The 25,781-nt window shown below is 45.5% G+C and overlaps 1 protein-coding gene across 2 annotated transcripts in view; it reads right to left on the reverse strand.

Annotated features, from left to right (window-relative positions):
- The window catches only part of znf827 (zinc finger protein 827), a 108,041-nt gene that overhangs the window by 25,724 nt on the left and 56,536 nt on the right, over positions 1–25,781 (reverse strand). For both annotated transcript variants that reach the window (XM_053622081.1, XM_053622080.1), the window contains exons 6-8: positions 8,430–8,669; positions 6,959–7,013; positions 6,759–6,862 (exon numbers count right to left, since the gene is read on the reverse strand). In XM_053622081.1, coding sequence (XP_053478056.1) covers positions 6,759–6,862; positions 6,959–7,013; positions 8,430–8,669 — 399 coding nt within the window. The remainder of the gene's footprint in view (positions 1–6,758; positions 6,863–6,958; positions 7,014–8,429; positions 8,670–25,781) is intronic.

Here is a 25,781-nt window from a genome sequence, read left to right on the forward strand (position 1 = left end):
TGTCTGACTAACGCGCTACTTACCTGGTCATTTTTAAAAAAAAATGAATTAAATGGTCCTCCACTGGATGTTCAACATTTGTTGATTTTATTTTATAACTAAACCCTGAATGATACTTTTCCAGAAGCGGGTTTGTTTTGAGGGCTCCTTGGAGAAACCATGGATGACTGCGGAAGTGCGCTCGCTGTTGAAAACCCGCGATTCTGCCTTAGCCGTCTGCACAGCAAAGGACGGTCTGTCCCGGACTATCAGAAAGGCAAAGCGCAACTACGCAGTCTCTTCATGAAGACCAAGGACACAAGGCGTACGTAGGCGAGGCATTCCTCGCTCACAGATGCACCGAGCGATTTCTACGCACGGAACGAAGCACAGAACAACACGCCTGCGATGAAGACCACCCCAACTCCAACCGACCAAGTACTTCATCTGTCTGCAGTAGACGTCAGGAAAACTCCAGAGGCGTCCAAGAGTCCAGAGTCGACCCAAGGAAAGCGGCAGGTCCTGACAACATACCTGGCCGGGTGCTCGGCGAATGTGCTGATCGGTCTACACGTGTCCTCTCAGATGTCTTCAACATTCCCCCCCCCCCCCCCCGAGTTCAGCAATTGTCCCCGTGTGCTTCAAGATGTCCACCATCATCCCTGTGCTGAAGAAATCATCTGTGTCCTGCCTGAATGACTACCGCCCTGTCGCACCCGCACCCATCATTACGAAGTGCTTCGAGCGGCTAGTCATGAGACACATAAAGACCAGTCTTCCCACCACACTGGACCCATTTCAGTATGACATCACATGCAATTATGGGTGATTTTGTGTAGGATAAAAAAAATAATCCCAATTAAATCCGTTTTAGTGCTAACTTAACACCACAAAAATGTGTGCTTCTCTCAGATTTTCTCGTTCATTTCGTTTTACCTATCACGAGTGCCAATAATTCTGGACACGTCTGTATATTTATGAATAAAAACATGGTTGGGAGCAGTGGTGGATTGGCGGTTAAGGCTCTGGGTTACTGATCGGAAGGTCGGGGGTTCAAGCCCCAGCACTGCCAAGCTGTCACTGTTGGGCCCTTGAGCAAGGCCCTTAACTCTCTCTGCTCCAGGGGGCGCTGTATCATGTCTGACCCTGTGCTCTTACCCCAACCTCCTACCATGCTGGGATACGCGAAGAAAATAATTTCACTCTTCTGTAATGTATACGTGATCAATAAAGACTCATTATCATTATCACAGCTGTGTGAGTATCTTATCCAGATGAGTGTTTCACTGATTTATCCAAGCACTTTCTAAAATAACGATGCTATCTATAATTTATGATCGCCAACACTTATTTAATGATAACAGCGTTAATATCTCATGGGGGAAACAAAACTGACCTCATAACCCTTCATGTTTAGTTTCAAAACATTAGACGCAGCCGCAGTTTGGCGTTAACGCGTTAATGCAGCCTGCGCTACTTTTCAACTTCAGCTTGGATTAAAAGTAGCATATAATTAAATAAACTCCAGCCCATAATTATATAACTACACGGTGTATACTACATCTCTCCACTCCATCTGGTCTGATTCACGTTACGAGAGCTTCCATTAAAGCTGCGTGGATGTTTGCCCTCAACTCTGGTGTGTGACTTTTCAGAGCGCTAACAGGCAGGAAGCAAGCAAGATACCCAGAAACCCCTGGTGCTGGTGGGTGACTCATGACCGGTAAGGACCTGTAAGTTGAGACCCAGCGGCTCGGACAGCTTGTTCGGTTATGAGTGCGATTTATCACACCTTCCTACAATGTACCGGGGCAGGGCTTGTGTTCGGCACGTTCGAACTGCGTTGCTAATGTTATGGGATGAACACTTTTAACGTTACTGTACGAGTGAGGTTCTGAAAACTGAGCAACTACAACAACTATGAGCTAGTTTACTACCTGAGGAAAAAAAAAAAAAAAACCAACAACACCACATTTTTGCTTTTTCTGGTTCAAAAAGTAAGGTGGGGTCACGGGGTTGATACGTTCGTGACCTCTAGAGCATCTGTTAACCAGACTGGCCCAGAGTGTGCGTGCATGCAAGGTCCTCAAGCGCTTAATGGTTTAATTGGCATCGTTAAGGGTGGGAGAGGAGACAGCCTCGACACTCACGGAGAAGTGTAACCCAAGGCAAAGACACAAGGACACATACACACTTTCATACAAAAAGCGGCACAATAACAGCAGTGAAAATTCAGTGTTCTGATGAAAGCTGGACTGTTTCATAGATGGATGGTATAGCTATGCAGAAATAATAATAATCATTTTTTTTTAAGTCAGGTGAGTCCAGCATTGACTGTGGAGTGGGAGTTACAGCCCACGCCGGGTTACAAAGGTGTTAACCATTTAGAAATGAAACGGACAAGGAGAGTGAGTGTGTGAGAGAGAGAGAGAACTCAGTTGTGTAGTGTGTGTGTGTGTAGCGAATTAACTCTCAGGGCACCCTGGACATGGAAAACCCAATCATTATTTCATTAAGTGGTGGAAGGAAGCGGGCCAGGCTGCCGCGCACTAATTACCCTCCGCCAGAGGGGCCAGCAGAGACGGGGGTTGGGAGGGGGACATGGAGCACAGCTGCCCAGCGCCAAGGCCTCCGGGCTGGGCACGCATATGGGCACGGGGCCTCCTGGAGCTCCGGAGCCTGGCAGCGGGCAGGGGATTTGTAATCAGCGAGCCAAAATAAGGGAACTTGTGAGGACCGAAGCGGGCCGACTACAGCGTCTCAGGGCTGAAATAAATAAACAAACAAACAAACAAACAAATAAATAAAATCTAATCTATATCTTCAGGGGCAGTGGAGAGTGTTCGAGACAGGCAGGCACGCACCAGTAATATAAAGTGCCGTCATGATCATATTCTTTTAAATGATTTAAAGATAATAAACTATACTACCCTCAATAAATTTCAACACAACAACCCAACTGAAAATAGTAATGATAAAAAAAAAAAATAGGTTCATTTGGAAGCAGTCTTAAATAAACAAATAAATAAAGCGTACTACACCAGACATGGTGCTGGCGGTATTAAATTCTACACCGCACTTAGAGTATTGTTGTTTCTCTGACTGATCACGTGAGAGAGAAACGAGATTTTGGGCTAATTAGAAAATGTGTAAATTGTTAGGGGGGGGGGGGGGGGGGGAAGAGATATATAGTTTGTCTTTCTGCATTGTTTACTCGGTGATTAGATTAGTGTTCGTCCACCATCTTTGTCTGTGAGATGTTGAGTAACAGATTTATTTATTATATATATATTATATATATATATATGAATGTCTCACATCTTTTCCATTTGAACAGAACTGAATCAAATAACCGCTTTATTAATGACTATAAAAGGTTGCTATAATATTTATCCAAACATCATTGCACAGAAATCATTGCACATTTACCGTTTGATTTATGTTTATTCGTTTGCCAGATGCTTTTATCTATGAATTTGAGTGTGAACTGCATGTGTGGGACAGCTGTCGAGAAATATTCGCCATCGTCATGATGGTGCGGTATCGTCGATGTTTGTGCCACTGCTGCTGTTTCAGCTGTTTGCTCAAGGTCCTCGTTATCATAGCCTCCTCAACCCAAACATCTTCACTCATTACCTTGTTGAGCAAAATCAGAGCAAGCTTTCAAAGTAGGTATTCTGGTTGTAGTGAACTTTCTTTAGGCTCTGACCTGCCCCCTAGTGGACAGAGCTTTTAATCCTCTAGATGTACAAAAAGTATGCAGGTGAGTATAGAATAACTGACGGTTTAGGACAGGGGATCCTCTTCAGAGTACTCCCCGAGTGTTCACGCAGGATAATGTTAAGTGAAAAGTTTATTTGTTGGAAAATTTGAAGAGGTTTTTTTTTTTTTTTTTCCCTTTTTTAAACTGCTGTTTTAAAACTATGCAACCTTACCATGAAACTTTCAACTGGACAGGTTTTCACATTTTGTTTCAGTGGGCTTTTTAAGAAAGCTGGACTCATGCCTTCACACACATGACATACTTGGGGAGTGATTTGGCTTGTTCTCTGTCCTTGCGTGTAAATCCAAATCCTTGCTGTATTCATTGAACGCTCCTCTCTTTGGAAAATTTTTTTTTTTGTGTGCTTGGTTTTTCCTCCTCTTGTGATTTACATTTACTGACAATATATCTGTCCATTTTAGGATTTTAAGGCATTTAAAGTGCACCTATTATGGTTTTTCAAATATTACCTTTCATGTAATAATTCCAGGCTTACTTCCTGCACAAACTTACGTAGGTTTGTAACAAAAAGCCCCGCCTTCATTTTTTCCCCCAGACGTAACGGTAGCGAGCGTTTCCTTTTCGGCACACAGCGGTAGCCCAATCACGACAGACTGGGACATCTGACAAATCAGAGCAGAGTATGCTCTCTGAAAGGAGGAGTTTAGAATGAATCCTTTAGAACGGATCATTTAACGAGTCATTTTTGACACTAGGGGGCGGGCGTTTAACGCCGCAGTTTAAAGGATGAGCACATTAAAAGTGTTTTTTTTTAAATCTTGGATGCATGTAAATCTATTGTACGAGACCTTTAAAACAAAATTAGGTACGTTTCAAAACCATAATAGGTGCGCTTTAAGACATTTTTAGTCAGGAAGAATGTATTACCTAGCTAACACTGTATTTTACGTTTAACTTTCACATGCTAAGATCTATTATCATATGAAAAGACCCGCGAGTAATTCAATCAATTTCCATCTTTTTTTTTTTTTACATATGAGGTTACAATAAAGTGTTGGAATATTAATTGTTTTAATTAATGTATTTTTTTTAATTAATGAATTATACGCTATAATATTAAAATATAACTGAATGTTACCATATCATTTCCATCACAGTCTCACAAACCCCCTGCAATGCCACCATGAAAACCTGGTTTGGAAACTCCAAAAGGTCTAACTTTGGCAGTCGTGACATTTCAACTTGTGACCTTCTGGCCACCAGCACAGAACCACAACGGCTCAGCTGTACGTTTCAGACATTTCCCCCCACTGTACAGGTGTACAGTCCCGTCTGAAAGTATTATAACATCAATGACAACTCTATTGTATTTCTATACAATAAAGACATCTGGGTTTGAGATCAAAAGATGAATAGGAGAGAAATTGCAGCTTTAGTTTCCTGATATTTACATCTAGGTATGTTAAAAAACTTAGAACATGGCACCTTTTGTTTCATCAAAAATATTCGACAGGTGTCTCTTGTTGCCCAGGTGTGCTCTGATAGATTGATTGTTTAAACAGTTAATAGCTCTGAATGTTTACTCTTGGTCTGAGCCCTGGGATTCACCTGTGAAGAGGCTGTTTGTTGTTTAAAAAGGATAAACCAACATGAAGAGCAGAGAGCTGTCTATGGGAGAAAAGCAAGCCATTTTGAAGCTAAGAAAAGAGGGAAAATCTAACAGAGCCATTGCACAAATACTAGGCATAGCCAGGACAACAACCTGGAATATCCTGAAAAAGAAAGAAACCACTGGTGTACCAGTGGGACAGCCAGACACGGAACATGTCGGCCAAGGTAGGCAACAACAGTTGAGGATAGAAACATTGTGAGAGCCGTGAAGAAAAACCCCAAAACAACATCTAGTGACATCAACAACCTCCACAAAACAGGGGTGAAGTTATCACAATCCACCAATCGAAGAAGACTTACACATATAAATATAGCGGCCATATCACAACATACAAACCACTCATCAGCAGTAAGAATCAGAAGACCAGATTGGAATGCGCAAAGAAATACAGAGATGATCCAGAAAAGTTCTGGAACCAAGATTAACCTCTACGAAAGTGACTGAAAGGCCAAAGTGTGGAGAAAGAAAAGATCTACTCATGATCAAAAACACAAAAACTCATCAGTCAAGCATGGTGGAGGTAGTGTCATGGCTTGGGCTTAAATGGCTGCTTCTGGAACAAGCTTGCTAATCTTGTTCACTCTCTAATCTCCACTAATAGCTGGTGTGTGGTGGGCGTTCTGGTGCACTATGGCTGCCGTTACATCATCCCGGTGGATGCTACACACTAGCGGGGGTTGAGGAGACCCCCCTCCCCCCCCCCATACTACGTAAAGTGCTTTGAGTGTCTAGAAAAGCGCTATATAAATGTAACTGTGACTAACTAACTAAATTATTGATGACGGAACTCATGATGGTATCAGCAGAATGAATTCAGAAGTCTTCAGAAACGTTTTATCTGCCAATTTACAGAGAAATACGTCCAATCTAATTGGCTGATCCAAACCACACGGCCAATTCAACAAAGGACTTCATTAAGGGGGGGGGGGGGGGATTGGAAGATGTTAGACTGGAAAAAGTCAATCACCAGACCTTAACCCAATTCAGCATCATTTCACCTCCTGAAGAGGAGACTGAAGGGAGGACCCCCCCCCTCCCCAAAACAAACAAACAAACAAAACAAAAACAACAAGAACTGAAAGAATCTGCAGTACAGACCTGGAAAAGCAACACAAAAGAAGAACCCAACAGTTCGGTGATGTCACCGAGTCGCCAGCTTAATTCAGTTACTGCAAGCAAGGGGTGTGCGACCAAACATTAATCAACTGCAATTATCATGAGGTGAAAGCTGAAATTCTGTCTCATTCATCTCTTGATCTCAGACCCAAATGTCTTCAGTGAATAGCAAAAACAAACGATCGTGAGAGCCTTGGCGTTCCAATACTTACAGAGGGGACTGTATATGTACCGTAAGGCAATAAATATCTACACTGTGTGAGGTACCTTGCTGTTGGGAGGCTCGGGCGGAGGAGCTGGCCTCGGCTGGGGAAGAGCTCTTGGAGCGCGTGCTGAAGGGCGATTGTCTAAAGCGGTCGTCCAGAAAAGGGCTGGAAGAAAACGTGATGCAAGAACCGTCATCCTCCTTTCATTTCAGGGCAGGAAACAGGAAAACAGTAGCAGCGGGTATCGGTGTCAGTGCTCACCTGGTCATGCCGAACGACGTGCTGTCTTTATTTTCGTTAGCTTTGCTTACTTTTTCTGCAACACACACACACACAAAAAAAACAACACACACGAGGGCATTCGGGTTAAGCTGGTGCGTTTTTATAAAGCAGACGTGTTTTATTCTTCATTCTAACCCGGCGCAAATGGGCCATCCGCAACGTTTTTTCACACGGCCGCTTGCGTTTTCAGATGAAGCGTAATTGTGCACTCTATTTACTCCAGCCTGTGAGAGTTCAAACATAAACTGCTAAAGAAAGTCCTGTGTTATTGTTTAAGCCCTTGAAGGCCTAAGGTTATTATTTGGGTATTTATTTTTAAGCACATTATTCAATAATTACAGTAAAACCAAGAGCAAACAGTCTGTAGGAAGATAAACTGGATTTAAATCCGAATGTTTGGGTGCCATGTGTCGAGAGTCAGGTTTAGTCCTAGGCCTTGTTCTTTGTAAACTGCTCAACAAATCCAGGATAAAAACGATGCATGCCAGATTTACTAATCCTGATCGTTCCAAATAATTCCGGGCTAATTCGGTTCCTCGAACGCACCCAAGACGGCTTGTTGAGTTCGATTTCCAAATGTCTGTTGCGTTTAGTATCTCGCAGAATGCTTGCTTACACTTCACACCCAAAGCATCATAGGAGTCAGGAATATAACGACTTGGTCAGCCATACAACAGGCTTTAGAATAAAGAAGGGAGCCATCCCAAATCCCCCCCTGTCTCTGGGTGACACTTCCTAGGCTCCTTCTCTCCAACACTCGGTGTCACATGACACACAGAGGACACAAGGGTTCTCTGGGTTGCCATGACGATGCCGCAAGAGATGCAGAAAGAAAGGGGAGAGAGAGAGAGAGAGAGAGAGAGAGAGAGAGAGAGGGGCAGCGAGAGCCAGAGAGACAGAGATATGCAAAGGAAGCATGTGTGAGCGAGTGGGTTTTACGTTTGAGAACGAGACGAATGGAGGACTGGGCTTCAACGGACGGGGCTCACACACACTTCACAGATTCTGGTTTGGAGCATGCAAATAGTGTGTGTGTGTGTGTGTGTGTGTGTGTGTGTGTGTGTGTGTATGCTGGGAGAAAAGTGATGGTGGTGGCATTTTCTCAAGCTTCAGAGGTGCTACATGGAATTTAAACCGAGAGCCGTAACTGGCAAAGTGAGTAACGGGGGCAGCTTTGCCTCGACTAATCCTCTCTCTGCTCTGGAGTGAAAAGCATGCATCGTTTAAAACCACACACACACACACACACACACACACGTACGTTCGCCCTGCAGCCCATCTCACAGAAAGAGAATAGAGCCCAAAGAGGACACACACATGCGTACACACACACATACACACACACACACACACACTAACTAAACAGCCATGGAGAGAACAGGAGGACAGAGCGATGCGTTCCTTGTTGTGGCAGAACAGTCGACCCTTTGCTTGTTCCTCTTTCACTCACCAGACAGTTTGAAGAGCAGCTCGGAGGCCATTTTGACCGATATGTCCTGGGAGAAGAGGTCTTTGTTGGGGCAGGGCAGAGGCTCCGGAAGGCCAGCCATTGGCTCCTTCTTCTCGCATGCCCCTAAAGTGCTGAAGCCTAGCAGGTGAGAAGGGGGCGGAGCTACATCCGAGGGTGGATCCACCTCCATGGGCTCCGCCTTTACCGTCACTTTATGGAGACAGGTGTCTTTGCTGTTCTCTGGAAGAGGCCAAAGAGGAAGATATGAAGGTCAATGAGTTAGATCATGTTACAGTGAAATAAATGGTAGAATGGTCTGCACTTCTATAGCGCTTTATTTATTTATTTATTATTTATTTTTTCTAACCTTAGCGGTTCTATAAAGCGCTTTACACTGGTTCTCATTCACACACACACACACACACACACACACACACACACGGTAGAGCTGCCATGTAAGACGCTAACTTGCGGTTCAGTGTCTTACCCAAGGACACTTCGGCATGTGGAGTCACGTGGGCCGGGAATCGAACCTCCAACCCTACGATTAGTGGACGACCCGCTCTACCACCTGATCCACAGCCGCCCCATAAAATAAAATTTAAATAAATGTAAAAAAAAGAAATAAAATGAAATGCATTTTTAACTTCTTGGTGCGTCCATCACAATGCAAAATCGTAAAAATAAGAGACCTTTTAAATAACGGACCAATCAGATACCACGGTCATGGCATGTTAGTTAGTTACGGTTACATTTATATAGCGCTTTTCTAGAAACTCAAAGAGCTTTACATAATATTTTGGGGGGGGGGGGGGGGGCGGGTTCTGCGGGGGATCTCCTCAACCACCACTAGTGTGTAGCATCTACCTGGATGATGTGACGATGCGATGGCAGCCATAGTGCTCCAGAACGCCCACCACACACCAGCTATTACCGGAGAGGCAAGAGTGATGTCGCTAAATCAGGGATGAAGATTACCAGAGGGCCATGATGGAGAAGGGCCAATGGGGGGAATTTCAGCAGGACACCGTGGTTATACCCCTACTCTTTTACCATAAGTGTCCTGGGATTTTTAATGATCACAGAGAGTCAGGACCACGGTTTAAGGTCTTATTCGAAAGACACAGTTCGTTCCACAGTTTGTTAATACAGCCAAGATTTTTCAATAAATTTTCTCACAATAAAAAAAAACAAACAAAAACAGCCAATTTCAGTTAACCATACTGGCTTGCTTTCTGGGGGAAAAGAAAATCCAATCCTATCAAGTTTTATTTTTGTAAATTCAGACTCATATTTTATACTTATCTATTTATATTTGTAATGTAAGTGATGTTTGTGCGTGTAACTTAAACTGGAAAAAAAAAATATATATATAGCTGCTGTACTCCATCATCTTCTATTTCGACTAATAAACCAATCCACGTCTCAGCATTACTCCAGTTATTACTCCATTACACCAAGCTTCAGTTCACTGAGTCACAAAGTGAACATCACAACGTCATGTGGATCCGCTGCGTGACTCGTTGATTATTATACCTTCAGCGGAGACCTGATCGCACCCAATCCACGTGACGCAGAGATCCCGAGTCTAAAAGCGACACAAAAGAAGAGCTGTGAATCTGTCAGAACGAGTCTGAGCTGTCCTCACATCTCCCTGATGGGGGGGAGCTGGAGGTGTTTGTCCTGCTGCCATGAAGAGGAACAATCCATCTGTGTTCCTGAAGGAGGCAGACAATGTGTAATTATCTTGTCTCTGCGTGCAGGATAGCGAAGACGAACGGAGCTCGGCGAATCTCTGTGTTAGTGTTGGTCAGCGTTCGGTAGATTCATATTCCAGACTCGTTTCTCAAGTCGTTTCCCGAACACAAAGTCAGACAATCTCCTGCTCTGGATGAGAAACTTATCGAGGAGTAGTCTTTCAAACTCTGTGTCTGCTGAACAGAATTATGGGATTACACCGACACTTGATGCTTTCTCATATTTCCCAGGAACAAGAAACGCTCGGAGTCTTCTGTCCTTCTAACACTCATGATATTCTTCAGTAGGCATGATCGAGTATTGCTGAATGCTCTATGGAATTAAACACTTGTGGATATGTTGTTATAGGAGAATGATCAACGATGGGGTGGTGTCATGAAGCAGAGTCAGGTCCCGTTTACACGTTTTAAAATGAAAACGATCCTCGTCCACGCTGGCGTTTCCGCCGTGTTTCGGAAACGATCTGAAATGACGTTCTTCAGACCGTGCTGTTATACTATAATAATCCACGTTGGGGTCTGACCAGCACGGATTATTCGTGTAGAATTGCAGCTTTGTGTTTTATTGGCAATTTGCCATCCGTCCTTTTTCGTACCGCTTATCCTACACGCAGGGGAACCTGGAACCGATCCCAGGGAACTCGGGGCACAAGGCCCTGGGGGACACCCTGGACGGGACGCCAGCTCATTCACACACTACTGACAATTTGGAAATGCCAATCAGCCCACGATGCATGTCTTTGGACTGGGGGAGGAAACCGGAGAACCCGGAGGAAACCCCCGAAGCACGGGGAGAACGTGCGAACTCCATGCACGCGCTCCGAAGCAGGATTCGAACCCCCGACCCCAGAGGTGCGAGGCAACCCTGCTAACCACTTAAAAAAAAAAAAAAAAAAAAAAAAAAAAAAATAGTTGGTTCCAGTTATCACACGCGTTATAATAGCTATAAACATTGTTCAGGCTTTTCTGTCGGGTGAATTCTGGTCGTGTTTGGTCTAATAAAATCTTAGCCTTTTTTACAAAAAAAAAAAACAACCTGTATTCAGGTAAAACTTTTTGTTTTCCTTTTATTAGAAACCGTAAACTGTTTGGAGGCCGAATCCCAATTTGCTTTCAATTCAGTAGATATGCTCACTACATAGGGTCTAACAACTTCCTTTTTAGAAGCAACTTCATGTGCTACATGCTCAATAAAACAGCATTTCAGAGATACTGACAGAACAAGTGACTCTAATAACTGCCGAACTTCTTACCTGTACACACACTCGTGTATTTTTTTTTTTTATTTGAGGAAAGGTGATTTATAAACTACATGAAATCGCTGTGCCATAAACGACACGCATTTATCCAGGCAGAACGTTACGGTAACGCTTAGTTCTTGTGTTTTGGAGAGAGAGTAGACTGCGGGCTCATAAACACTTCAGTGTGAGGTTTTTCCCTTTAAATATGTGAATAACATGGATGTGTTTGAGCTTCATTCCGTCAGCCCTGGCGCATGATATGAAATAAACAGCGTTCGTGCCGAGTGGAGGTTCAGTCACGTCGGGATCTAGAACGTTCTCAGGTCCACTTAAGCAAAAAAGAGGAAGGAAACAGATGCCAACGTTATAAAGAGCACATAAAGAGCTCCTACGCTTCGACGGGTGTCTTAATGAAAAACTGCCCTCGTCAACTGGCCTGATATCGGAAAATAAAAAGGTCTGCGGTAGCCCTGAGCACGAGGGAGGGAGGGAGAGAGAGAGAGAGAGAGAGATGGAGAGACAGAGATGGAGGTGGATGGAAAAATATGACCCTTACAGAGTTTTTCATAGCGTGCTGCAACCTTTCCCCTGCTCCTTCTTATCAGATCAGTTCAAAAGGTTAGACAAACAGCAGCTATAAATAGCATGAGGGTGGATGCCATCTGCAGTCAGCTCTGCACTGGTGGGCGGGGCTAACAGGCACTGACTCTGATCCCCGCCCACTCAGAGGAGCAGAGTGTCAGTGGGTGGAGCTTGGGCCTGTGTCCCTGTGTTTACGTCTGGATTTGACCTAGATAGCATGAGTACTGTGTGTGTGTGCGTGCGTGCGTGTGTGTGTGCGTGCGTGTGTGTATGTGCGCATGTGTGTGTATGTATGTGCGTGTGTGAGTGTATGTGAGTGTATGTGTGTGTGTGTGTGTGTCCAGGTGTCGGGCTCTGGAGGAGGCAATGCCACACGGACAACCAGCAGCCTGCTAATCCCTTAATAAGGGGACTGGAGCCAACACGAGGGCTGGGGTCACACAAGGGACACACACACACACACACTCACCCTCTCTCTCTCTCTCTCTTTTTTCCCTTAAAAACACACAAAGGCGTGCACTCTCACTTTGAGTTCACCAACTGATATTGTTAGTAACTGATTTCAAACACACACACACACACACACACACACACACACACACACACACACACACAAGCTTTGCAGAAAAAAATCTTCTCATAAAGTGCATTTTATAAAGTCCACACATTTGCCCTTACTGTACACGGCTCAGGTAGAATTCTCTCTCTCTCACACTCACACACACACACACACATGCACAGACGCTCGACTGAAATGTTTCTCATGATGTTAAAAAGCTTTTGATCTGAAGGTGTGAGATTAAACGTGTGAAATCGGTGTCGTAGACAAAAATATAATCGTGCCGACGTATTCATTTCTTTCATTAGAAAACGAACATTTTATTTACAAGAAAATCTTTTTTTAAACGGACGACTCGGAGCGAAATATTTTCCAAAAAGAGTCCGGCGTCGGTGTGAACTCCTTTAATCCCGTTTAAAAAGCATCTCGGGGAAATTCCTCAAGAAATCACTCGAGAAAACGCAGAGAATACACTTCTGGAAATTCTAGACGAAAAGGCCGTCCACTCTGAAGATGCTAAAATATTAAATAATTTAGATTTATTTTGGATTTTTTTTATCACAACATAATTCCCACACTTCCATTGGTGTTACTCCAGAGTTTTGACGACTTTCTTATTATTATAAAATGTGGGGAAATAATAAAAATAAAAATAATGAATGAATGTGTCTAAACTTTTGACGGGTAGTGTATGAATATGCAAATAGGCCACGCCCCCATGCCCTCCTCTCATCATTTACAAAGTAATTTATTTAACAACAGCCAAAACATGTCAGCCTGTCAAAATATGATGTCACCATAGCAACGACGATTCTATCACTAACACAGCAGTCCGTACAGGATTCCGTAGAGTTTTTTTTCGTCGTTGTTGTCGCCGTGGCTTTTTTTTTAAAAAAAATTTGCGATGCAACATGCGGAGTTGGGGGGGGGGTCACATGAAATTGTTCCGCACGGTCTTTCGCAGTGATGTTTGACGCACGTGAACCAATGATGAATGTCGAATCTGCAGACAGTCTGCAGTAACTTTGAAAAATCGCGAGCTCCTCCGAATAATGCAGCGCTTCCTTGAGCGGGCATTCGTTTCTGCGATTGCAGAGGGATCGACACAGGGCAAGGTAGCTAGCTACAGGGGAGGTAGCTCCCTTCCTCGCGATTTTTCAAAGTTACTGCAGATTGTCTGCAGATTCGACATTCATCATGTCACATCATCACGACTAGCTAGCTAGCTAGCTCAGCACGCACGTCGAGGCTTAGAAATTCCCGTATTAATTTGTGATTGGTCCAAATCACTGATGTGAACTGACCCGAACAGCGGTCTGCATCATTAGAATCACGTGTTAACGATGTAAAAAATCACGTCATCTGCAGAGACTCCTCATGTAGAGACGTGTCGAGCCGCACACGTCCGTGTTTCAGTCTCTCGGTGTGTGTTAGCCAGTGTGCATCCTTACACAGGTAGTGGTGTGTTACATGATGAAGTGATAAAACAATGTTGTGTTACATCAGCACGTTTCTCTGCTCTCTCGGGTGTGTGTCGCTCCCGGGCACAGCGGTACGCCGGCGTCTCGCTTTACACGCTCGGCACATGCAAACTCCTCTTATTACACCTGCCCTTTCATGTAGTGCTGCGTAGAGGCGAAATATGAATTGAGGGGACGAGGAGACTGACGCACGCAGAGCAGCAGTGTGTGTGTGTGTGTGTGTGCGTGTGTACAGCAAGACTGACGAAAGAGCATTGATACAAACAAAGAGCGAGGAGGAGTGGAACAAGTGGGAAATAATGCTGAGGGGGGAAAAAAACCCAGAGAAATGGACTCGGAGGAGAGAAAAGAGCGGCGGGGGACGAGAAGGAGGCTGGGAGGTGTGTAAAGGAGATGAGCCCCCGAGGGTGAAAGAGAGCGAGAGTGAGAGAAAGAACGAGAGAGAGGGAGAGAGAAAGAGAGAGTGAGAGAATGAGAGTGCGAAAAAGGGCGAGAGAGAGAGAGAGAGAGAGTGAAAGAGGGCGAGAGAGCGAGAAGGCAAGAGAGAGACAGCGAGAGACAGAGAGAGAGAGAGAGGGTGAGAGAGCGTGCGCGAGAGAGAGAGAGAGAGACCCAACAAAACCAGAAAACCCTGCTGGTGAAATAAACCAGAAACCGTTAGAGATGTCTAGTGGTTCCTGGTGGGTTTTAATGGGTTTCTGATGGTCTGTAATGGAAGTTGAAGGGAATGTGCCTGCAGTGTTTTTACAGGGGTTCATGAATTCTCTATACACCTGAAAAATAAAGACACGGCTAATGGGCAACATTTCTCCCTCAGTTTTGCAATTATTTAAATAAAAAAAAAAAAAAGAAAAGAAAAAGGTACCGATATTGATGATCAAAAATAAATGAACCAACGAATGAATAAAAACATGAAGTGATGCAGCCCAAGTTTTTATTATTGCTATTTTATTAAATGTTTGTTTCATGTTTCATGAACTATTGTTGTTGGTCGTATTATTTGTTGGTAATATATTTTATCATACAGTGTCCTCCACTAATATTGGCACCCTTGGTAAATATGAGCAAAGGAGGCTGTGAAAAATGGTCTTTATTGTTTAACCTTTTGATCTTTTGTTCAAAATAATTCACAGAGTCCATGATGCCATGTATCCTAACAAAATGTCCAGGTCCTCTGGTAGAAAAACATCCCAAAATATTAAAGAATCACCACCATATTTAACCGTGGGCATGAGGTACTTTTTCCATATGTCTACCTCTCTGTGTGCACCAAAACCACCTCTGGTGTTTATTACCAAAAAGCTCTGTTTTGGTTTCATCTGACCGTAGAACCCGATCCCATTTGAAGTTCCAGTAGTGTCTGGCAAACTGAGCATGCTTGAGAAGACACTTTTTTTTTTCTTGAAACGCTTCCAAACAACTTGTAGTGATGTAGGTGACTTCAGATTGTAGTTTTGGAGACTTTCTGACCACAAGACACAACTAACTGCTGCAGTTCTCCAGCTGTGATCCTTGGAGATTTTTTGTCCACTCGAACCGTCCTCTTCACAGTGCGTTGAGACGATACAGACACACGTCCAATTCCAGGTTGATTCATAGCATTTCCAGTTGACTGGAATTTCTTAATTATTGTCCTGATGGTGGAAATGGGCGTTTTCAATGCTTGTGCTGTTTTCTTATAGCCACAACCCATTTTGTGAAGCTCAACAACCTTTTGCCACACATCACAGATATATTCCTCGCTCTTACCCATTGTTATGAACGACTAAGGGAATTTGGCCTGTGTGTTACCTCATATTTATACCCCTGTGAAACAGGAAGTCATAGTTGATCAATTTCCTGTTCCTAGTCACCCAGCTGTACTAAAAAAATTTTCAAATGTCACTGGGAACACTGTATACTTCACATATATTTACCTCAGATGAATTCATATGGGTGACAATAATTGTTGCACACCTATATTTAACAAAGATATAATATATATATATATTATAATCCTGTGTTTTGTTTGCAATTGTTTGAGATCCATGAGGACAGAGTATTTTTGTGAATGTTTTGAACAAAATGCCAACATGAGCCGCCTTTGCTCATATTTACCAAGGGTGCCAATATTAGTGGAGGGCACTGTATATCGTTATTAGCCTATAATGATAAAGCTATTCTAGATTGGATTGAACAGAGCAGAGAGAGGGAGGGGGGGGGGAGAGGGAGGGGGGGGGAGGGGAGACCAAGTTAGAGAAAAGACAGAAGTGTGAGAACGAAGGGGAGACACAGATGGAGAGTCGGTCGAAGATGAAGAGAGATGAATGATGAATGAGAGATGACGACAGTGAGAGAAATGCCAACAAGGGTAGCGGGAGAAAGAGATAGAGACAGAGAGAGAGACAGAAAGATGACCAGAGAGTGAGAGAAAGCTAGTAGTGGTCATGGAAAGACAGAGGAATACAGAGACAGTGGCAGATGAAGACAAAGTGAGAAAAAGACGATGTGAGGGAAAAGCCGATGGTGACATGGTGAGAGAGAGAGAGAGAGCGCGAGAGGAAGACAGAGAGAGAGAGGAAGAGAGAGAGAGAGAGGGGAAGAGAGAGAGAGAGAGGGGAAGAGAGAGAGAGAGAGGGGAAGAGAGAGGAAGAGAGAGAGAGAGAGGGAGAGAGAGAGAGAGGGGAAGGGAACGAGCTTGTCATTCTGTGGCGTGTCTCCTGCGGGTGAAGAGTTCAGCTGCTTCAAAGTGTTGATGCTACACTGGACACAGTGGGCACTCGCAGAAAGACCCACTGCTCCGACCACGATCTGCTCAATAATGCAGTACATCGTGATGCAACACACACACATACACACACACACACACATACGCACACACACGCACACACACACACACACGGTCTGAGAGCAGCGGTGTTCAGTGCCGGGACTGTGTTCACAACAGATGCAAGAGCAGTACACAGGTTACATAATGTTATTATGAAATAGGATAAAAGTTGTGCTACGACTCTCTCTCTCTCTCTCTCTCTCTCTCTCTCTCTCCGTCTGTCTCTCTCTCCTTCTCTCTCTGTCTGTCTGTCTCTCTCCCTCTCTCTCAGTCTGTCTCTCTCCCTCTCTCTCCCTCTCTGTGTGTCTCTCCCTCTCTCTCTCTCTCTGTGTCTGTCTGTCTCTCTCTCTGTTTGTCTGTCTCTCTCCCTGTCTCTCTCTGTCCCCCTCTCTCTCTGTCTCTCTCTCGCTCTTTCTGTCTTTCTCTCTCGCTCTTTCTGTCTCTCGCTCGCTCTGTTCCTCTCTGGCTCTCTCTCACGCTGTCCCTCTCTCGCTCTTTCTGTCTCTCTCTCACTCTCTCTCTCTGTCGGTCTGTCTCTCTCCCTCTCTCTCTGTCTGTCTCTCTCCCTCTCTGTGTGTCTCTCCCTCTCTCTCTCTCTCTGTTTGTCTCTCTCCCTGTCTCTCTCTGTCCCCCTCTCTCTCTTTCTGTCTGTCTCTCTCCCTCTCTCTCTGTCTGTCTCTCTCCCTCTCTCTCCCTCTCTGTGTGTCTCTCCCTCTCTCTCTCTCTGTGTCTGTCTGTCTCTCTCTCTGTTTGTCTGTCTCTCTCCCTGTCTCTCTCTGTCCCCCTCTCGCTCTTTCTGTCTTTCTCTCTCGCTCTTTCTGTCTCTCGCTCGCTCTGTTCCTCTCTGGCTCTCTCTCACGCTGTCCCTCTCTCGCTCTTTCTGTCTCTCTCTCACTCTCTCTCTCTGTCGGTCTGTCTCTCTCCCTCTCTCTCTGTCTGTCTCTCTCCCTCTCTGTGTGTCTCTCCCTCTCTCTCTCTCTCTGTTTGTCTGTCTCTCTCCCTGTCTCTCTCTGTCCCCCTCTCTCTCTTTCTGTCTTTCTCTCTCGCTCTTTCTGTCTCTCGCTCGCTCTGTTCCTCTCTGGCTCTTTGTCTCACTCTCACGCTGTCCCTCTCTCCTGCTCTCTTGTCTCTCTCTCGCTCTTTCTGTCTCTCTCTCGCTCTCTCTCTCTCGCTCTTTCTGTCTCTCTCTCACTCTCTTTCTGTCTCTCTCTCTCTTTCTGTCCCCCCCGCCCCCCCTCGGCACTACAGTAAAGAAGCTCCGCTGAATCCTACAGCGAGCTCCAAAAGTCTGAGTCCAACACCAACGCCTGTTTCATCACTTCATCACACACCGACACGACACCTCACTCAGACTCTTACTCCACCAGTCCCAGACCAGACTTCACAATCAGCTTCACGCTGAACATCTTCCTGAACACCCTACACGCCACTCCTACCGGCAAACGCTCCGTTCTGATTGGTCAGGACATCTTCTTTTCAGTGAGGTCCCCGCACTGTTTCTATAGTAACAGCACATTGTATCACAGGGACTCGTATAGCAAACGTTCCGTATAAACGGATTTAAAAACGTAAATCGTTCAGATGGTGTCGAGAAGTTTTCTGTAAGGAGACGCTCATCCAACGTCCATGGAAGGAATCTCCAGTGTCAGCGCTTTGTAACTTTTCCTTCACTTCTAAACGTAAAGCAGCATCACACGACCGAGACTGCTGCTGAATATCGTTACGGACTGGCAGTGTGTTACCGCTTTTATACAACAGTTCAATTAATCAATCGTATTAACAGAGTAACGGACATTTTAGACGCGTTAGGGTATTTATTTTTCCGCCGTTAACGAAAACGCTTCCCGAAGACGCCACAGCTGGATAGAGCGTTGCGTATCGCCGTGCCAACATTCAGTGTGTTTACATGGACAACAATAATCCGATATGAACCCGATTAAGACGATACTCTGATTAAGAAACTAGCATGTAAACAGAGCTTACCGATGACCTTAATCTGATTAAAGTCATCCTCGAAGTAAACACAAATGGAATTAAGACGTGTGGAGTATTCCTGTTTTAGTCGCATTATCGACGTGCGTTACAGACATGTACACACTTTAATCACACTATTAACGTCGCATTTTGCGGCAGGACACGATCACACACGGCAGCGCTCAACCGTTTGACGGTAAACAAGAGAGCACGTCTGCGTCCGAAACCGCGTACTTACCTGCTATATAGCAGGAGAAATACATGTATCTCAGCTACTATACAGTAGGCAAGTACGCGGTTCGGGACGCAGCCCACGGCTTCAAGCAGTCGTCTATTTGCACGTACTTGAAGCTTTCGCAAAATTAAAAATAAAAACACCCCAAACTGTACACGGTGCCATAACGAAGACCGACTGTATGTTACGTGAGATTCTGGAGGGACGTCGGACAGCGTGGCGCGGTGATGTAATGACGCGTGCCGTTGATCTAATTATGTTCTAAAACACTTAAAACGGGTACATGAAAGGAGTATTCTAAACGCGAGTCATGTAAACGCCTTAATCAGAATATTGTCTTAGAAACTAGCGTTATTGGAATTTTCGAGGAATCTCAGAAGACATAAAAATGCAGTGTGTTGGCCAGGTAAGAGGATACAACATCCTGTTTTATGCGCGTGTGTGTGCGGCTCCTCATCGGTGCCCATCTGTTGAAACCCAGCCTCGGCCGGTGCAGAGGGACTAACAAGGCAGCGGTAATTAGCCGCTTGGTGCTAACGGCACCGATCAGACGGACGGAGCTGCTAACTGGCTGATCAGAGCAGGAGGGGGGCGGAGTGACCTACTTTACATAAGCGATGATGCAACTCCACATAACGGGCAGGTATGAGCAGAAACGCAGACACACACACACACACATTATAACCGTCACGTCGGCACCGTCCCTGATACCCAGGTGATAATTTGTCTCGGCGCTCACGAGCCCACCTGCATTCACACACACGTCAAACACCTCGGCTGCTAAAAGACAAAACCCCAGAAATGACTCATTTAGCTCGCCGGCCTCGTCTCTCCTGCCATGAGTCGAGCTTTTTCACTCGAGGTGAACGTGTGAAGGCTGGGTGTAAAAATAGGATGGAGATTTTAGCGCGTTTTAAGCGACGGATCCGAGATCAGACCTGAGATCAGATCAGACTTCACATCGGTTCCACAGGGAGAACGTTTACATGTACGATATGTACGAATCTATTACTCGGATGGCTCTGTAACCGCTGTACATACACACAGCTCATTCGAACGTGATTATTATTATAATGATGATGAATATTATGTAATAATATTTAGTGCGGTTCTTTTTCCTCGGCGTGCGAGTGCGAGTGCGAGAGCTTTACCAAGCTGTCAGTCACGGCTGTTAAGCCGAGAGTTCACTTCTCTCTTGACTGGAAATAAACGAGCTGCTAAACCGTTGCTGCTTTCAGTCGGAGTGTGAGACGCCGGCGCGCTGACCCCGAGTGTACACGCATGAAACGAGTCCATTAGATCTCACGCTCTCGCTGCGTTTCCTGTATACTCTATCTGTTTACTGTTTGCTCCTTCGCTCTTATTTTTTGTTGTTGCTGTTGCTCTCTTACCGTTTCTCTCCCTCTCTCACACCCACACTTCCTTTTCTCACTTCCTGTCTCGCGCGCACTGGAGTTGTGACCCGGGGCCCGGCGGTTCGGCCGCGCGCGTATAAAGAGCCGCTCTGTAGCGAGAGCTGACTCACATCGCGGCGCGAAGGACGGAAAGAGCAAGAGAACATCAGCGACTGGTGTGAGGGACCTGTCACACACACACACACACACACACACACACACACACACACACACACACACGCACACACACACTGCACTGAATCACTCTCCATCATCCTCTGTAATAGACTCCATCTCTCTGCTTCTCTCCTCTCTGCTTCTCTCCTCTCTCTCACTCACTCTCTCTCTCTCTGCTTCTCTCCTCTCTCTCTCTCTCTCTCACTCACTCTCTCGCTGCTTCTCTCCTCTCTCTCTCTCTCTCTCACTCACTCTCTCGCTGCTTCTCTCCTCTCTCTCACTCACTCTCTCTCTCTGCTTCTCTCCTCTCTCTCTCTCTCACTCACTCTCTCGCTGCTTCTCTCCTCTCTCTCTGCTTCTTTCTCTTTCTCTGCTTCTCTCTCTTTCTCTCTCTGCTTCTTTCTCTCTCTCTGCTTCTCTCTCTTTCTCTCTCTCTCTCTCTGCTTCTCTCTCACTCCCTCTCTCTCTGCTTCTCTCTCTCTCTCTGCTTCTTTCTCTCTCTCTGCTTCTCTCTCTTTCTCTCTCTGCTTCTTTCTCTCTCTCTGCTTCTCTCTCTTTCTCTCTCTCTCTCTCTGCTTCTCTCTCACTCCCTCTCTCTCTGCTTCTCTCTCTCTCTCTGCTTCTTTCTCTTTCTCTGCTTCTCTCTCTTTCTCTCTCTGCTTCTTTCTCTCTCTCTGCTTCTCTCTCTTTCTCTCTCTCTCTCTCTGCTTCTCTCTCACTCTCTCTCTCTCTGCTTCTCTCTCACTCTCTCTCTCTCTGCTTCTCTCTCTCTCTCTGCTTCTTTCTCTCTCTCTGCTTCTCTCTCTTTCTCTCTCTGCTTCTTTCTCTCTCTCTGCTTCTCTCTCTTTCTCTCTCACTCTCTCTGCTTCTCTCTCACTCTCTCTCTCTGCTTCTCTCACTCTCTCTGCTTCTCTCTCACTCTCTCTGCTTCTCTCTCACTCTCCCTCACTCTCTCTCTCTGCTTCTCTCTCACTCTCTCTGCTTCTCTCTCACTCTCTCTGCTTCTCTCTCACTCTCTCTGCTTCTCTCTCACTCTCCCTCACTCTCTCTCTCTGCTTCTCTCTCACTCTCTCTGCTTCTCTCTCACTCTCCCTCACTCTCTCTCTGCTTCTCTCTCACTCTCTCTGCTTCTCTCTCACTCTCCCTCACTCTCTCTCTGCTTCTCTCTCACTCTCTCTGCTTCTCTCTCACTCTCCCTCACTCTCTCTCTCTGCTTCTCTCTCACTCTCTCTGCTTCTCTCTCACTCTCCCTCACTCTCTCTCTGCTTCTCTCTCACTCTCTCTGCTTCTCTCTCACTCTCCCTCACTCTCTCTCTGCTTCTCTCTCACTCTCTCTGCTTCTCTCTCACTCTCCCTCACTCTCTCTCTGCTTCTCTCTCACTCTCTCTGCTTCTCTCTCACTCTCTCTCTCTCTGCTTCTTTCTCTCTCTCTCTGCTTCTCTCTCCCCTCACTGTCTCTCTCTGCTTCTCTCTCACTCTCCCTCACTCTCTCTCTGCTTCTCTCTCACTCTCTCTGCTTCTCTCTCACTCTCCCTCACTCTCTCTCTGCTTCTCTCTCACTCTCTCTGCTTCTCTCTCACTCTCTCTCTCTCTGCTTCTTTCTCTCTCTCTGCTTCTCTCTCCCCTCACTGTCTCTCTCTGCTTCTCTCTCTCTCTCTCACTGCTTCTCACTCACTCTCTCTGCTTCTCTCTCAGCTTCTCACTCTCTCTCTGCTTCTCTCTCTCTCTCTGCTTCTCACTCTCTCAGCTTCTCTTCTCTCTCTCTCTCAGCTAGTATATTATAACTCGTCCATGTCGACCCAAAAAAAAAAAAAAAAAAAACTAATTTCATGACGCCGCTCAGGCAGGAAAAAAAAAAAAAAAAGAAAAGAAAAGAAAAAAAGAAAATCGGGCTATTTATCCGGGACGCTTTATTGACCGTGACTCACGATAGGACGATCGTGTAGGCGTTTTGATGAGTGTAATTTCGAAACGATTTAAAGCAAATTCATGATAATTATTTTTCGCCGGCTTCTAATGCTGTACGAATATCACAAAGCTATCCTGATAATCAGGGATAATGCGTGTGTGTGTAATCTGTGTTAAAGAGATACTCCGGTGTGTTTTTCAACTTCATCTCTATCTCACACATCTACAGTGTGTGTGTGTGTGTGTGTGTGTGTGCGCGCGCGATCGCCAGAGATAAGAACTTCAACATGTTTCCAGCTCTGAGGAAAAAAAAAAAAACGAAAGGGGAGGGGGGAAAAAAAAAAAAGAGAGAACATGTTTACGCCAATCACGATGATAATAGAAGTCTAGGGGCGGTTGTTGCGGTCGATCAATAAACCTTTAGAATATAACAAAAATTTAAAACTACACCCGTTAACACGCCAAGAATAAATGTGCTGGATGAGACGGATACGAAAGAAAGCTAGAAACGTCTATCCGACTTTTTGTTGGTCTTTAGAAAGCGCTTTATTCTTGTGTACGAGACGCCATGAATACGACGTCAATACGTCACCGTACACACGACAGATACACACACACACACACACACACACACACGCATTCACATTTAGGCGAAATCGTCACGGCTGCTCCTCCTACCAGCATATTTTAGGAGGTAGGAGGAAACTGGAGAACCCTGAGGAAACCCCACATGAACATGGGGCATCAACACGTCCAGTTTGTCCGTCAGTGGTCACCAACCCTCGTCCTTGAGATCGACCTTCTTGCGGGTTTCGTCTCCGACCGAAATCGAACACACCTGTGTAAGTCGATCGAGAACCTCTTAAGTCAGGTGGTCAGGTGGGCACGATTATGGTCGGAAGCGAAAGTCTTCAGGACGGTAGATCTCCAGGAACAGAGCGGGTGAAGAGTTTCCCCCTGACCATCATTTTAGGAAAAAAAGGTGCCGGTTGTTTCTAAAATACAGGACTCCGATCTGGTGCGAAAATGTTTCCCGCGGTGAAGTCTGGGTGGAAGTGGAACGACGCCTAATCGCGTCACCTTTAAAACGTTTAGGTCCTAGGAAAGAAAAAGCCTTCACGTCTAAAATGTAGTTAAAGGTTTGGGGAGACTGGAGGCAGGCGTGTCATGTGCATGTCAGTTCAGATTAAACCCACACCAGACTGGCAGGAGAGACGAGTGTCTGAGATCTACGCTCTGACCTTCAACCCTAGAGAGCATGACGGGACGACATAACCGTCTGCAACCTTATCCGACTCCACCGCCTGAACAGTAACACAACCGCACACTCGGCCTCGCTGAAAGAAAACAGTGACGGGACAGGAGGCGGAGCAAATGCCGGCAAGGAAACGAGGGGCGGGGCGGGGGGATAAACAGAGCGAGGTTTAACGTTACGCAGATGAGAAGAGAAATGATGTCGCGGAACGCTCGTGGGACGTTTCCTACTCTGTCACGATGGACGAGAAACATATCGGGGCGTCTCCGGAGCCGGACTGGCGTCACGAGGACCGTTTTTACCAGCAGGAATTTCTCTCCGATGATGTTTCGATGATGGCGCCGCTCCAGAATCTCCAGATGTGATCAGTGTGAAGGCCACAGCATACGATTTACATCATTCTCATTCTCACTCGCTAAACCTCCTGTGCCCTGTGGATAGGGGCGGGGTTATCCTGGAACAGACCACACCCATCAGGATAGAAAATGTTGCGTAATAGGATAAAAGTGATCAGTCAGAAGAACTTCGGATTGATTGATTTGCAATGGCGCGTCCCTTTTAAGGAGCCAAATCATGCTAGCAGAATAAATACAAAATACATTTGGGGTTTTTTACCCAAATAGAACGCCCGTGTCAAACGCCTGTAGCGGCGTGACGAGTTTCACGGACTGGTTCGGAAGTGATCATCTGGAACCGACAAACCCGGATAACGCTTCACAACAGGTGCGAAAAGGAACCATACTCGTGTCTCTCACTTCCATTGGTAGTCGCCACATCGCTTTGCATCTCATTTGCATAAAATTTAACCGTGTTTCCGCGTAGGTTTTTTTTTCTCCCCCTCCCGGACTTGGGTTTTCCTTCGACTGAACAGTCGCATGATCCGCACGTGACGTGGGAGCTCTCGGTGTCGCATGCGATCGGTCCGATTCATCCCATTATATTTTGTGATTCTGACGAGAAAAAAAAAAAAAAAAAAATAGTTGTTATGGTTACTGAGATATAAAACGAGTCTTGTGTTGGATTGGAGCTCTGGAAAAAGTCTGAAAGCGGCCTTAAATTTTGTCCACGTTTTATCATCAACACTCGCCTGGCATCCTGTTCCTATAAATCACCAGCTCTCGTTGAAAAATGTCGGATTTCTCTTTTGGAGCGTCTCATTGCATCGCTTACGGTCTGAGCCTTCTCTTTTGGCGACCAGTGGTGTTCTGGGCTTGGTGTGTGTGTGATGAAAAACAAAATGGCGGTTATATAAGACTTCAATACGCAGTGTACTGAAGGTGCTGCAGGAAAACTGGAGATCTGGTTAAGCTCAAAACTATTTGCTTTCTACAGCGGTGTCTCTTCTGGACGCCACCGGATAGTAGGTGTAAAATCGTTACTCTTCTACAATTATACACCGTGAAGTCCGAGTACCGAGTGGACCGATCGGACGTCCGGTATCCGAAGAATTTCAATCCGAACGCGACAAACTGACGTTTCTGCGTCTAACCCAATACTGGCTCGGGGGCGTTCCTGACGCTCCCTGACAGCGGCGTCGGAAAAGATATTTGAAGAGATTTATACATTGCCACAGAAATCTGGTGTCTCTGAAGATGGTGACAGATGAAGGAGCGAGCCAGAAGACCTCTCTCGGTGTTGAACTACAGTCGCCCCCGTCTTCTAAAGTTCAGATAAAGATTGGGCCCGTGGCCCCAAAAGAGCAATCGATAGGTTTGTTTTGGCGCAGCACTGCTGGGCATGAAAAGGATATCGACTGCACAACATGAAAAGGAATTGACCCTCGAGTTTCTGCCTAAAATGCAGGAGTGAACTGAAGGAGTGAAAGAAAGGCGTTTGGGATGATGGTGGTGGTGGTGGTGGTGGTGGTTGGGGGAAGGAAAAAAAAAAAAAAAAGAGAGAGAGAGAGACAGAGTTACAGAAAGAGGGCGGATGAAAGAACGGAGGACGAGCCAGAATTTTGCAGAGATTTCCACTCGTTCT

Source organism: Ictalurus furcatus, chromosome 3, assembly GCF_023375685.1.
Source record: "Ictalurus furcatus strain D&B chromosome 3, Billie_1.0, whole genome shotgun sequence".
NCBI lineage: Eukaryota > Metazoa > Chordata > Actinopteri > Siluriformes > Ictaluridae > Ictalurus > Ictalurus furcatus.